At 46.8% G+C, this 15,176-nt stretch overlaps 1 protein-coding gene across 1 annotated transcript; it reads right to left on the bottom strand.

The window, feature by feature from the left end:
- Positions 1-290: 290 nt before the first annotated feature.
- NRIP3 (nuclear receptor interacting protein 3) lies at positions 291-12,912 on the bottom strand. The gene is made up of 7 exons (XM_062000119.1): positions 12,704-12,912; positions 6,387-6,566; positions 5,600-5,682; positions 2,478-2,617; positions 2,026-2,078; positions 1,829-1,926; positions 291-506 (listed from the first exon to the last, which is right to left on the bottom strand). The coding sequence occupies exons 1-7, from the start codon at positions 12,875-12,877 to the stop codon at positions 491-493; spliced, it is 744 nt and encodes a 247-aa protein (XP_061856103.1). The 5' UTR covers positions 12,878-12,912; the 3' UTR covers positions 291-490.
- Between the last annotated feature and the right edge of the window lie 2,264 nt (positions 12,913-15,176).

The raw sequence follows: 15,176 nt of genomic DNA, 5'->3' as shown, positions 1-15,176 counted from the left end.
TGGGCTGTAATTCCTAGGTAGTATTAGCATTGTGATTTTATTCTGAATGACTTCCTGGTAATGGCCATTTCAATGTGGCAATATCAATTAAGTGAATATAAATACTTAGCCCCTGGAAAAATCGTTAATAAAAATTTCATTCTGATAGCCTCTAATCACAGCTAGATACAATTACTCATATGAGGCCACTATAAAAAAGTATTTTTCTCATCAGAAGAAATTCATAAGGTTTTCCCAACTGTTTGTGATAAACAGGACACTATATATAAAAGTCCAAAAAATAAGCACACATTTGTTTCTCAAAACCCATAGATAAACATGACAAGATTTCTAAATTACTGGCTACTGAACAGGATTTCATTTAGCTCTACTCAAGCTGTAGCCTAGTATAAACGTTTTCAAAGCAGCACGCTGCTGTCCATCTGGAACAGCTGCACAGGATTTCTTTGATGTCAAGCTCATGTTGTGGGGCCGGTGTTTCAATTTCTCTTTATGCCTCCAAACTGCTGAAAAACAGGAAGGAAAGGACATTCAATAAAACAGGCATTTTTCATGAGATAAAAAAAAAAAAAGGCAGCATAATTTGGCCTTGAATGCAGTACCGAGAAATGCTTCATCACTGCAGTGGTGATGGAACTACACTACGCATCTCACAGCCCTGTTTCAGAGGAGACAGGGAAAACATCCTGTGGTTTAGCACTGCAGCGTGTGCCCCTCGGGCTCCCATGCTGGCAGCACCCGAGGCCAGTGGCTGTCCTGGGCACATGGCAGGGTGCACATCCTGATTCTGTATATCCCTTGTGTACTCCACAAGGAGCATAAATATAATGAGCTGGGCTGAGGAAGGTTTGCCCCTTCCCAGCTCCTGCCCGAGCTCCTAAAGCACAGTAGTGCCTAGCATAGCAGGCTCAAGCTGCATGGGGGTTGTAGGACTTGCAAAATGACTATATCTGGTCGTGTTGGGTAGTTAAAGAAGGTGCTACCCTACATAATTCAACAAAGGCACTTTCTTATGCAGTGAGCAAAGGTTTATTGATGGCTGTGACTGAAGCATGCATCGCTGAGCAACCACAAGAGCTGCCTGCTAAGCCAGAGAGGCATGTAAGTACAAATTCCCCTCTCAGGCACCCAGTACCTGCTCTCAGAGGCAGGAGCTGGTGGTATGTCTCTCTTTCACAGTGCTCAGCCAGGAGGAGCCCTGTGCAGTGTCTGGAAGGAGGGGGATTGCCTTGCTTGCTGCCTGCTTGACTGCAGAGCCAGCCATCACAACCTACACACATTTAGGTGGTACCTGAATGGACAGCACAGTTTTCTCTTCCTACAGGGACATAAGGCTGGAAAAATCCAGGACATAAGGAGCAGCTGGCAGGGCAGCTGGGGCAATGCGGGAAGAAGTGGCAACATCGTTATCTCCATGCAGGATCTCTCTCTCCTGCACTTCGCAAAACATTTATGTGGGTTTATTCACCTTGTTTCATAAATATTTTCCAGAAAAAGGTTTGTTTGGGAACACTCCCAAAGCAGCACACAAGGAGTCTTCCTAATGACCTCCACAAAGTACATTTCCCAAGGTACTTGGCTGCTCATGTCTTTTCAGATACCCCTTTTGCTACACAGAGTTTATTGGGGAAAAAAAGTTTAAAAAGGCAGCAAAAGCTGAAAAAGGCTGCTGAAAAAGCCAGGGACTTTATTTCCAAATTCAATAAGCTGATGAAACCCATTTCTGGCAGTGCTGGTGAGCTGTCGTGGCGGCTACTGCGTGGCCATGCAGGGGCACAGCCGGCCGGCTGGGCAGCACACAGGCAGCAACCCTCCCCAGCCAACTTACTGCTCGCCTGCCTCAGCGCTGCCGCTGCCCACAAACGGGATTTCTTCCCTGTCCGTCTTCCCCAGAACGAGATGGTGCTTCTCCATGTTTATGACACACTGTAGAGAAGAAATGCCTTTAGATAAGAGGGAAAACCGCAATTCACAGCGGTCCCAACTCTCCCAGCATAGGTAAAAGCCGTGCTGTAAAACCCCTACCTTCAGAGATTTCAGTGTCTTCAGCCCAAAGGAGAACGGTTTCTCACTGTCTTCTGAAAAATAGGAACATTCAGATTGATACATTTACAATATTCTCCCGTGCTTTTTGTCAGTCAAAAAGCATCTGACTTCATGGCTGCTCTGCTAAATAAAACCCTGTTGATGAAGGACCTCAGTTACTTGGGAGGAGAACACAACTAAAGGAGGGCAGGCAGGTGCCTGCGGGGAGACACAGCGGTGGCTCCATCACCATGGCAGATCACATGCCCGGTGTCGCCAGCACAGCCCTGCTGAATGCATCCTCCCTCTCTCCATCTGAAGGGCCAAACAGCGACTTTTGCTGCAGTAAAGCAGTATTTCTATTTTCATTTTAATGTGTTCCTGGACGTTTTTCCCCTGAGGTGAGAAGCAGCAGAACCCAGCCCACACCAGATGAGCACAGACCCACTCACCCACGACGAAGGCTGCACACTCCACAGGAACTGCTCCCACTGTGAGGACGAGGCACTCAATCTGGCCAATTGCCTTCCCCTTGGATGGGAAGGAAACCATCTCTTCTTCACCAGGGAGTGCTTTGAGATGCTCTTTTAACCTGCACATTGAAAACACTTCTGACATGAAACAGACATGGATGGTCTGCTCCAGCAAGGAGTAAACAGCATGTGGAAGGCACTTACACTTGAGTGGTCTTAGTTGCCCCTTTTACCTATTCCCATTACTGGAAAGCTGCTTCCTTGGCAGGCTTTCTGTGATGCTCTGCATATAGCCAGCAGCCTACACCCATGTCAGACCATAGCATGACCCAAAATTCAGCCCCGTGGCTGCATAAGCCCTTGCCCCAAGCACAGCTTCTTATTGGACTTTGCTTTTTACCAGAGGAATATTTCTTCCTATGTTTCCTCGAGACTTGGGGAAGCTGCTGATCTAAAATTGCTTCTAATGCAGGTGGGTACAAGGAAGGGATACTCCACTCCCGCCAGCGGAGCTGCCAACACTGTGCCCCCACACCTCACAGCCAGGGCAATGTGCCTGACCCACACTTGTTAGCAGATGCTGCTGCTGGGTTTATTCAGGGGAAATGTGAACAGATGAATCACGTTCAGCCCGAGAAAAGGAAAAAAGGAGGTCAGAGATATTCAGTTGTTTCTTTTATCTACACTCCATGAACAAGTCTGACAACACTGATTAATTATTTAGCTTCAGTTTCTCTTGTAAACTGAATAAGAATGTAATGGAAAGGCAGATCAAAGCAATGATCTCTGCCTTCAATAAAACCTGTATCAATTTTTGGGTATTTGAGGTACCTTCCTGCTGAGCTGCATTGCAGCAGCATGTGCATGTGTGTGTCTGCCCGTCTGTCCTGGGGGGACTAGAGGCTCTGGGACTGAGGTAGGAACTGCCCACACCATTTAGTGCAGATAGAAGGACCAGGAGGGGTAGCAGAGAGATCTCCTCCATCCCTTCTGCTGTTTCCCTTGGGGGCTGGACTTAAAAAGCAGCAGGAACATATCAAGAAGTAGTTTTTTAGCTCCTTGGCCCTGAGCTGTCTTTACTCTGTCCCAAGACAAGTCAGAGTGGCTTGTTTGAGTGTAGTCAACTCCAATGGCTTCTCTATCCACTGAAGGGAATACTTGAGGTCTTTGGCTGGGGCACACACATGGTGCTTTTGAGGCACCCAGAGATGTCAGCAGCAGGGCCTGTGCCCAAAGCCACTGGGCCTTGACCTCAGGCAGCAGCACCCAGCAAAGCCATCCTGTGGGGCCCTGCTGCCCTGGCAGGAACAGCAGCAAAATTGCCCAACATGCCTCTGCCCTGCTGCTGTCCAGGCCTAGATTTCAACAAAACCCATGTTTTATCATTGCCACACGTGCTTGCACTAATTTGAAGTCAAATGTCCTGGAGCGGTGCCCGTTGTCACATGGACCTACCACAGCGAGGACAGAGCGAGCCAGGCATCAAAGCCCTGGACTTAACTCTTTTGTTAATCTGTCTTAGAATCCAGGAAACCATTCTGAATTGTGGAATATATATCTAATTTTTAAAATTGAAAAAGATATATGAAAATACATGGAATATCTCAGAATATTTTTTGCCAGCACTAATGTGGGTACATTAAATCATGTTTGTCATACTACCAGCGATGCCACTAGACAGAAGAAACCAAACCTATGAACATATGAAGATGTGAATAAATGTTCTCAATATTGTAACAAAACATAAGCTGCCTGGCTGCTTTTGGAGCCCCCTCTCTGGAGAACAAAGAGTTAATGTAACAGTGAATGATGGTTTTCCTCACTCCACCTGAGTAACACATTCTGTCACCAGTTTTGTGGGAAAATTAACCTTGTTCTTGTGATTTTTTAATTAGTGTTTTCACTGTTTTAAATACAGTATTACATAAAGAATTTCTAATTCTGGTGGTTTACTTTAGCGATGGGCTGGGCAGTTTGAGCTTAGTGATTGGACTCAATCTTAAAGCTCTTTTCCAACCATAATGATTCTATGTCACACACACACAGGCTTTGTACGCTGGACCAGTGTTGCTCAGCCCCATGTCCACAGGATCCCACCAACCAGGATCCAAAACTCCCTCATTGCTGATAACACTGGAGAGAGACACAGGCCTTTTAGCTGCAGCTAGCTGGCCGATGGCTATGAAAGTGACCTCTCTTAAATCAGGAGGGAATCTCCATAACCTGACAGTGGAAAGTGACTCTAACTTGTTTTTTAAGTGCTCTTTGAAGGGTGGGACTGCTGAAGCAGAGTGGTGCTGAAAAAACTACACAGGACACACACAAGTAATACAGAGAGCAGACTCAGATGTGTTGAGCAACCAATACCGCACCTTGAAAAATAAGACTTCTCCAAATGCACTGTTACCATCCATGAGCTGGGCTGAGCAGCTCCACAGTCTGCAACAAGTTTATAGTAAGTGCAGCCACCTTCCAGCCACTAAACACTGTCATGCAAAGAAGTGATTACTGTCTGGGCAGAAAACAGGCACTGTTCGTTCAGGGCCTGCACTAGTGTTCAGCGAGCAACTGCAATCATTTTTTGCCTAATTGTTGCAAGTTGTCAATAAAATGCAATGACTTCATGGGAATCAAGTGCCAAAATCTCCTTGCCACCCTGTGAGTTGATGCCTGATCCTGCTCTTCAGAGATCAGTGGCGTGACCACGCAGCCACTTTATACCCGCTGTGGGGATATGGCCTATCCCAGCCCCGCCTGCCTCAGGACACAGAAGGCTAGGGGCACTTCAGCTGTCTCATAAGGCACTGAATGACAAACAGGCAGGCGCTGAAAAAACACAAATACATCCAGCCCTCTGAAGAGGTTTGCTCAGAGGTGAAGAGGTTGTTACAAATGGCATTCTATTTCAGCTCCCTGCAAGGATATTTAAGAATAAACCAGGATTTGGTTGTAACAGGAGGCTCAGGGTCTTGCCTGGCATGGCCCAAAGCACTCACAGAACGGCCACTGCTGGCATGAGTGAAGCCCCAGCCTCAGGAGCACTGCCTGTGCTGCCAGGTGCCATGAGTTCCCACAAAACAGAAACCCAGCTGGATATTTACCCCAGCCTGTCCAGGCAGGCAGATGACATGAGGTTGTGCTGCGAGCCGGTATCCACCACGGCCTTCAGCTCCTTTCCTGCACACTGCAAGAACAAGCAGAAATGGCAGAGGATGTGTGGGTGCCAGATGAGTGCAGGGCACCTGAGGTCTCTGCTCTGCACACATTGGTCCCCTCTGAATGCCACCCTGTGCCACCCCATCCCTGCTCCACTGCATGCTCAGTGCCCACAAAGTATAGCCTCATCCACCCCATATACCCAAGAGCTAGGTCTTAAGCTGCCTTTTGAATAAGGTGATGCTACTAAACAACATGATATTGGGTCCTGAGCCCTTTCCATCAGTATTTGCCCTTGCCGAGAGCAGAAAGGGCAGCCCCAGGCAGGAGAGGGTGTTGTGGACAGTGTGAGATACCAAACAGTGTGAGGGTAAGGAGGAGAAATGTGAAATTACTCTTGGGGAAAGAACGATGGCATTTGAGGAAAACAAATAGGTTGTGAGCAGAGGGACTCGTCATAGATAATTACTCCTCAGCATTTCAGCATGCTGCTCCAGCCTGGCTACTCCCTCTGCCCTGAACTCCATCAGACCAGCTTTCTCTGAGATACCCAGATGAGGGTCTGTGCCACAGCAGCTCTGCGCTGCAGAAGGAGAGCATCGTCACAGCTGTAACAGCCCCAGTGGAGTACAGCCCTAACCAGGAAACATGGGGAGCAAGAACACAACTTGAGGCTGTCAGAAATAAAACTTGGAAGGAAAAAAACTAGAAGCCTTGGGGAGGGATTGTTACCTGGCAGCTCACCACTATGAGCTCCTCGTCCTCCATTTTCCCCAAGCTGCCCAGTTTGGTTTGATTCATCTTGTTGGTCTGGGCTGAGATGTCACTCTTTGGAGCCCAGCTGCCTCGGCTGCTTCGTAATTTTGATAAATTTGTTTCCATCAGGCGCTTCTGCAGGATGTTATGTGGTTGCTTTAAGAAAGAACACACACAGAAGAGCAGAGTGAAGTCAGAGGAAAGCCACGAAATGACCTGCACCACCAGTCTGCTTGTGGTGCCCATGGGCCAGCACTAATCTCAGAGGAAGAACACCCTAAAGTCTCACTCTCCCTGATTCCCAGATAACATGTACTTTTCCTAGCCTACATCTGTGAACTCTCCTGCCAGCTCTGGCTTACCTGGCTTTGACTAAAGAGAGCTACTTTGAATTAGCAAGGGAGTAACACTCTTAAATTATTAACCAGAATTTGCAGAGATGCCTTTCCTTTTCCAAACTCAAGTTGAAGATTTGATTTCATGTAGGAATCAAAACAAGTCAGGCTTACCCAAGCTGGTATTTCAGCTGTAATTGCCTTCATCTGTTGATGAGGTTATCAGGGAATTCTGCAGTGATGAGAAAAGCTAAGAGCTAAAAATTACATGCACCACCTAAGTATGAAAAAGGTGTATGGACTTAGTGAATGAACACAGATGCTTTCATCGCTGGCAGAGGAAATACCTCCATCTGTGGTGACCTTATTTTTTGTGAATCGTCCCAGAATTTAAGAAGCTGATTTTGGTGTCTGTGTGTTCACTCTTACAGGTGCAAGTGAAGGAGGCACAACTGCAAGAAGAGAGCTACAGATGTAGCTAGTCTGGCCTTTTGGTCTAAAATCACCCTGCGACTCTCTTCCCTCCAAATTTGCATTTAGCTGCTAAGGCTGAGTAAATGGGACCAGTCCTGGATGCCATGATGCAGGAGGCAAAAGAGAGGAGGGGAAGAGGTAAGATCATCTGAGGTAGGTAGGTATTCTCCTGGGGACCTCAGTACTTTGTAGAGCAGCTTCTCACTCTCCCTGCCATTTCCATTTGCTCTGCAAGAAGCATGCTGTTTCTCAAAATTTCCTCCAACTGCTTCCCAAAAGCTTTTTGGAGTTTAATGTTCATCAGAGATGGATGCACATACTCTGCTGGAGGTGAAATGACTCTGCTTGATTATCTGCCTGGCTAATTCACCCCCCCATTACTGCCCTTTCCTTCTGATTTTAATTTGCCTACAGTGAGACCTTCTTCCTAGCTTATTCCTGCATATTTGCATTCATATTAAATATGTCTGTGTGTCTGCAGAGATATCTAAACCAGCTAGCTTCCTCATCCTGAGGGAATTTCAATGGGATGAGGTTAGCATTGAAAACCTCAGGCCGTGGTTCCTCGAGCTGACCCGTGCACACCCTCATGCACAACACCTCATCTTTAATCTGTGCAGCATGTTAAATAATAGCATTTACAAAAGGCTAATGCAACCTGGCATCACCCTAAAATAGCTGCAACCACGTTAGTGCTTCAAATCCTGCTGTAAGCATAACACGGGCAGTTAAACTGGACCTGGCTGCTGAGACAGGACAGATGCAGCCAACACCAGTGGTCATCAGGACACATCATCTTTTCTCCCCACTTTTCACTGTTCGTACTTCTGCCTACAACCTGCCACTTGAAAGGAAATTGAACTTCATGGCTGGTTTTGGTTGCAGCTGCTGTGTCTGACCAGCACACCAGAGACAATGTCCTGTGTAAAGGCAATAACGCTCCGAGCAAGAGGGAGAAATCAGACCTGATGTTGTGCTGTCTCCTCCATGCACAAACACTAGTGAAGCTCCAGCACTGCTCTGGTGACCATCTCCTTTGCAGTGAGACCAAACAGCAGAAACCAGTATCACTTAACTAGGTTAAAAGCAGCCTGACTTCGCTATAAATGGACTTTATGCTGAGGATCAAATCAGTCTGGAAGCAAAGGCTCCCTTACAGGAGGCAGAAGCTGGGGGTGCACAGTCAGCACTGTCATCACCTCCAAGGCTCCTCACTTGAGCAAAAGTAAGCGCCAGGGTTTGCTGACAGTGAATGCCATATCCTTCTTACCTTTCATGTTTGTCTGCAACTCAGACATACATTTGGAGACCTAATTCTTCAAACCATAAAAAAAACCAAATAGGGACTAGGGGACCGGAGAAGCAGATGAGTGAAGTTCCTGGCAGGCCAAAAGACAACCTGTCCCACTGCAGTGACCTCCTCGCAGCCAGCCCCACTTAGCTGGGACCAAGAGAAACTTCCAAAAGGCAACTTCCAGGACAGTCTGTGTGCTATTCTGATCTGCCTGTGCTCAATCACGTTGCCAGATACCTTTGACAGAACAGGCTGGAGTCACCAGCACAGTCATCATCACTATTTTAACTGTCACCCACCCTTGAGTTAAACCTCATTTTTTTTTTACTACAATTTCTCCTAAGAATCATTTGCCAACTGCATATGTGGGTTATCTCAGGCCTCTGGTTTTATGAATCCTATGTGGGATCCGTCACCAAAAGGAAAAAAATCTGGTACTCAGCAAACACAAGTTACCACCACAACTGGGACTGTCTCTTGTTGATGCTCGCTCTGAATGCTGCAGTGAATCCTGCCTTCAGGGGGACAAATGTTGCTTATGTTGCGCTCCAATACAGAAATAACTCAGCAAGAGGGGGCTAAAAAGGTTCCCTGTAGCACCATCCTGTCTCAGGCTATTAATTAGTTTGCTTTAACTTGTGTTTCCCTTGACTCTTGTGTGCAACAGAGTGAGGGATGTTAGTCACGCAGATGACTCAAGTGATGGATACGTATTTGATAAACAGATAATGTGCCAGGGGACATTTGAAAATGCATATTTTGCTGGAAAACTGCAAGCAAACCATGTCTGGGAGAGAGGGAGGAAAACTTCCTCTTGACAGCAATGGAGAAGGCAGTCATGTTCTCCCTCCAGTGCAGACGAAACTCAGACTATCTGGTACTGTCTTTATATGCATCACACAAAGCTCTTGAAAGTTTTAGTTTAAAAAGTTTTAAAAGGATGTCACATACCATTGTTTAAGTGCAAAAAAGAAAACAGCTATTTCCTAGGATAGTTCAGCACAATGTAAATACAAACCAGGATTTTTCATAAGATTCCTCTTTTTCCATCCCCGAGACTTTGCAAAAACCTATAATCCCCTAAAAAAGTCATAGTAGAAACCTAAAAGGTGTGGTAAAATAGGCTAAGCCTATCTACCATTGTCTGACAGAATCACAAAAAATCCTGTCCAGACCTTCTCCTTCCCAATTGATAAACAAGCACATCACTGCAGCTTGCAAGTGTCCATCTCTCTGGCAGGTTTCCTACTATTTTGGCTTCTAGATCCAGGGATAACAAGACCTGCCAACAGCAGTTTCACTCAGGTGGAGATGGTCAGGGAAGATGCCAGCTCTTCCCCTCTCTAAACCCAGGAGGTTTGTTCTCTCATCTGTACCTAGGCAGTGGAAAGAAGGAGTTTTAACACACTAATAGATCTTGTCCCAAAAAATCACCAATTTCTCTCTCTTCTTCCCATCCTTCATCCAAATTTACCTCTTCTACCAGCAGCTGTGCTCACCTGCTGTCAGCCCTTCTCACAGGGGATGAGGTGGGACACAAGATGGCCCATGCTCCCCTGCACCCCTGGGTACCCAGGCAGCGGCCAGATCTCTGACCAAGACAGTGCACATAACATCAAAGTTCTTTGCATTTTAACTAAGACATAACAAACTGTGTGGAATGCACAGTGAGAAGAGGGGAAACCTGAAAGCATTGCAGTTAACTGCAACATTGCACCAGGTACAAGAGCAGGAGATGGAATTGTGGGGGCACCCAGTACTGCACTGGGGACTCAAACACCCAGGGGCGGCTCAAGGGGTATTTTGGGAGAAGAAAAAGCTTTTGTTGTTGTTGTTGTTTGTTACTATTTATAACTTTGTTTCACAGTTTGTAAAGCCATGTGGGGTTGTTTCAGGCAAAGCCCTGCCAAACCAGCCCAGCATCTCTCAGGGCAAGGGCAAAGTGTCAGATTGCCCAAGCCAGCCAGGGAGGCATGGTTATGATGTTGGGAAGCCCAGATCCCAGCTAATGACCATCTCATGCCAGTTTCTCGGGCTTTGGGGAAGAGGCTAATGATCAGGCATCACAATGAAACTGTTTCTGCTCAGTGTATCCAGCCCTGCGTTTTTCAAACCCAATATATACTGTGGCTTGGTCTTGTACTAGGTAAAGTGAGATACATAAAGCAAGGAAGGAGTGGGAAGAGTTCATTTCAACCCAGAATAATGCAGTGAAAAGTATCAAGGGCTTAACATAGATAATTACAACACGTATTTTTCAAACCTGCCTATATGGGACATCACCAGGAAAGATGCTTCAGGGCTGAGTAACAGCACAGCAGCTGAGTGACACCAGCACATCCACCGTGGTGACCTCCTGCCGCCTCGCTGTGCTCAGCCCCCTCTCCATCGCAGCCAAAAGGAAAGAGATTTCTCCCCAAAACCAGAGTGGTGGCTGCCAGTTGTCATCCTGACAGACAGGGTCTGTCCTCACCACCTGTCCCTATCTCTGGGAGGCTGTCACCTCTTGTTTTCTCTTGACAAGGCTGCTTGGAAACCTCGTGGGAAACCCTGCATTAATAATGCCAGTCATGTCAAAAGCCCTTCCACTCACATCACCACAGCTGTCACAGCAGACACAAAAACAAGCTCCTTTGTTAGGAGGTGTGCAGTAATTCACAAGAAAAGCATGTACATGCTCTGGGCAAAGACCCCTGATGTCCTGGGCCTTCTAACTGCACAGCTCAACCCCTCTGGACCTGGATGCCCCAGTTTGAGGCCATGCCAAGGTAGAATCTTGTATTTAGGAGGATCTGGTGTGTGCATCTCTGAGACTGGAGAAAACCTACCACTCCTCCTGGGGTCTACTCTTGTGACGTGCATGCAGCCACGGCCCTTGGGAGAGATTTAGAGTCCTCTTGAAGTGATGCTCAGTGCTGTCCCAGCCTCGTGCTGGGAGGGCTCTGAAATTCACAGCATCTCCTCCAGGGTTGTGAGAAGAGGCCTGAGCAGGTGCCAGTGCTGTTGCTTTGGAGACTTGCAAGGCAAGACCTGGTCATATGTGCCCACTGTCTCATCACTCCCCACTGTGGCATGGGGACTAGGTGGTTTTGCAGTGGGGAGGCCCATACCTGCTCGGATCTCACTCCATCCCTGGCATATAAAATCTGCAGGTAATAGCAATAACACCGCCATCACACTCTGAAAGGCGCTTTGTAGCTCCCTGACAGAGATGTCATTCAACAGTGACCCGGAAAGCCCCTCTGAGCCTTCCTCTGGTCAGAAGCTTCACTCCCTACAACTGCAAAACATTGGGGATGTAAAAAAATTCCCCTCCCGGTGCACCACAAAGAACAGCCAACTCATGTCCCTTGTCTCAGCCAGGGAGAGTCAAGCCTAAACCAGCTGAGAAGGAAAGCTGTGAGAGAACAAAACCACTCTAATAAAATATCAAAGATTCACCTTTTTCAATGAACCTGTATTAAGCACTGGGGGAAAATAAAGCAAATATTTTATGTTATAAGGTGCAAGAACTGGACACAAAAAAAAGTAAAGCAGCTTTCCTCGGTAGGATGTGTTTTCTAGATTTTGCTCCATACATCAGAACTTTTGATGTTACATTTAAGTATCATTTCCCATCAGAGAAGGCTCCAAACATCAGTGCACATTAGTATTTAGAAATGCTCTCCAGCCCCTGGCTGTGATGAAGAGTATCGTATGTCAGCTACAAGATCACATGGATCATTGCACATATAAATATTTAAAACACAGAATTCTGTCCCTTCATTAAAAAAAAAACACATCTGTGCATAAGCCTTTCTCAAAGTGTAATCTTGGCAGCTTTATTATGATTATATGTGTGCATGTATAACATGTATACAGATGTGTGTATTATATGAAGGCATTTTGATTTACTCTGATTCAGAGAGGGTACTGAAAAGGGTATCTCATTTTCATGTAAATGTAAAAAGGAACTCAAAGCTTTTAGATTCAAATGCCAGGTACCTGAAAGCACCTACTAGCAAAAAAGCAACCCTGGTGATAACTAGCATCATATTTCTAATCCCTTCCTTTTACATACAAAAGCCTCATTCTTTTGATTTCCACAAGCAACCAAATTCTCCTAAGAGAAAAATGGCACAAAGAAAAAGAATAGACACTGCCCTACTAGCTTCTTACATCTCCTTCCAGTAAACACAATAAAGCCTTACGGTATCTTTTGAAGTCCCCAGTTTCTTCAGCCCATCCAGAGGGAGAAGATCTGCAGAATCCTTGTGAATAAACTGAACCGCCTGCTTCATCCTCCTCTGCTGGCGCAGAGAAGCCGCCTCCCTTATCTCCACTTCTTTTCTGCTTGGCTCTGTCAGAATACCTGAATAAAACATCTTCCCAGCAACACAGGGCTCTCGCTTCTCGAAGATGCACCTCTCACGGAGCTGGAGACGGGCAGATGCTCTTTCGCCTGTGCGGAGCCTGGTGACGTCTGGAGAGCGGCAGGTGCTCCAGCCAGCACCGCCGCTGAGTAAAGGAGGGGTTGGGCACGTTGCAGTGTGGTGCACAAACAACAGCGGGTGAACTCAGGCTCGGTCTAAGGGAATAAATTGATGCTGCTGCTCCTCCTCGCTGCCTCTCCTGACAGAGAGATTAGCTGCAGGCATCCAACAGCTCTCAAAAACCCCAAGCAGCCTCACAGAGAGCGCGGGAGCTGGCTATAAACGGCCCCGGGAGTCAGCACATCCCCTAGTCAGCCTCTGCAGGCACAGCTTTTCTGGGCCTGGCCAGAGAGTCTGAGGGGTCACGGCAAGTGAGGGCTGCCCCATACCTATGCAGCACTGACGCTGCTGCCCGCTGGGGCTGGGGGACGCAGCCCCACGCAGACCGTACAGCTGGCCACTCAGGGTTTGCCACCTTATGCCTGGGGCCAGCGGGGTTAGGGCAGACTCTGGGTACCACTGGCCTCACCAAAGCATTGCAGGCACTGATCTGTATCGTCACTTATCACCTCAAGTCCCTAGGAAGAGTAAGGACTGTCACAAAAATTGTCCCAGCCAAATTGGGATGCCCCAAAAGTGGCTTTACACAGGTTTCCTACACCCATCAAAAGTTCAGGTACAGCCCCAGCATCCACACTATTGATTACTAGTCAGAGTAAAACTTTGCAAAGCAACTATAGTTTTGCAGAATTCTTGCTGCTTGTCTATTGATCCAGACATCAGCAGAGTCAGTCCTGCTACAGTTACTTATCTCTCATGCCAGTCAATGCTGGAAGGGTTTTAAAGATATATTAGAGAATGAGGATGCTGGCATTATCTTGGTTGTCCATTCTTTATCCTTCATGGGCAGCTCTAGGCTTCTAAGCAGCAAAGTCTTTCTTTCTGGGGCCAGGCTGCCCCTTAGCTTGTTTTACTTAAGCATGAACAACACCAAAGCCTCCAGTAAAATTCCAGTACCACATTACATAACAGTGTAAAACGTGAACTAATACACATTAACAAACACTGCACATTCATACTATAAAGACTGATTGATAAAATAGTTAAAGAAGGGGATTTTCTTATCAAGACTCAGCAGATATGAGTTTCTTTCACTACAACAGTGAGGTTTTAAGTGATACTTCATCTCTCATTGGAAAAAACAGGTTTTGTTTACATTTGATTGTTTGGGTTTTTTCCCCTAGAGTGTGCACACACTTTCAGCAGCACAGCTTGGGCAGCAAGCACTCACCTGAACCTCACACTTTCCAGATAATTCACTGCAAGGAATAGGTGCAGGTGAGATGATACAGATCCAGAAACACCCCACGGGGCTTGGTTCTTGAAAAACTAACAGAGGTCTTTGATTCACTAGATAAAGCTCAAGAAAAGCAGAGCTAAGCCCAGGATTTATGCCAAGCCTGACTTCCAGTGGCACTCCTGACCTTCAGAAGGAGCTGGGGTGCTAACCTCCCTTGGCTCTCCCGCACCAATGCAGCCCAGCTTCTTGCACAGGACAGCTGCTGACATTGAGCAGGGCTGATGCCAACTGCTGCCATGATGTCAAAGCAGCAGTGCCCTCTCGGTAAGCTTAAACACCTGAGCTCTACAGCTGCAGACAGATTGTGTATGTTCAGCCCCTCCTCATATGACCAGGGACTGAGGGCAAAAAACCCTCCCAGATGCAGAAGAGAGTGCAGAATACAATAAAACCCAAACTCATTCTTTCACGGACTCACATAGAGACCATTATGCATGAGCCAGAATAAGCTCTGCAAACGTGTCGGTGTGCAGAAGGATAACAGGGCTGACAATCTGAAGGGGGCTATCATCTCTTCTCCATGCACTGATTCAGCTCATTACACGACAGGACCATTGTTCCACTACAGGCAAATGTGCCCAGGAGGATAAAAGCACCTTATTTTTCACCTTGGGAACTGTTTGGCATGTATTCAGATGGTTAAATAATGACATATAACTATATCCACACTGTCCAAAAGGCAAGGAGGCACAGGAGAAAGCAGAACAACTGCCACTGAAACCAGGAGACAATTTTTAGCACTAAAGCTCTGTGAAGGAGTGTCCCTCTGCCTGACATACTAGCAAATGCACAGTCAGCAGTGGCTTACAGCAAGAAAGGCTGCAAGAGCAGGTGGAGCATGAAAAGCTCCCATCATGCTACAGCTCCAAGACTGCAGCCTGTCTTCAGCAA

This window comes from Colius striatus, chromosome 7, assembly GCF_028858725.1.
Source record: "Colius striatus isolate bColStr4 chromosome 7, bColStr4.1.hap1, whole genome shotgun sequence".
Classification (NCBI taxonomy): Eukaryota; Metazoa; Chordata; class Aves; order Coliiformes; family Coliidae; genus Colius; species Colius striatus.
Note: the sequence above shows the minus strand (reverse complement) of the source record. Positions and strands in the feature narration are given on the sequence as shown.

Bases quoted from the DNA above. Each gene is read 5' to 3' on its own strand.
- NRIP3 (XM_062000119.1), bottom strand. From the start codon at position 12,877: ATGTTTTATTCAGGTATTCTGACAGAGCCAAGCAGAAAAGAAGTGGAG. The intron at 5,683-6,386 runs GTAACAATCCCT...TTGTTCTTGCAG, and splicing joins TCATAGTGGTGAGCTGCCAG to TGTGCAGGAAAGGAGCTGAA. The intron at 2,618-5,599 runs GTAAATATCCAG...TTCAATGTGCAG, and splicing joins GCCTGCCTGGACAGGCTGGG to GTTAAAAGAGCATCTCAAAG.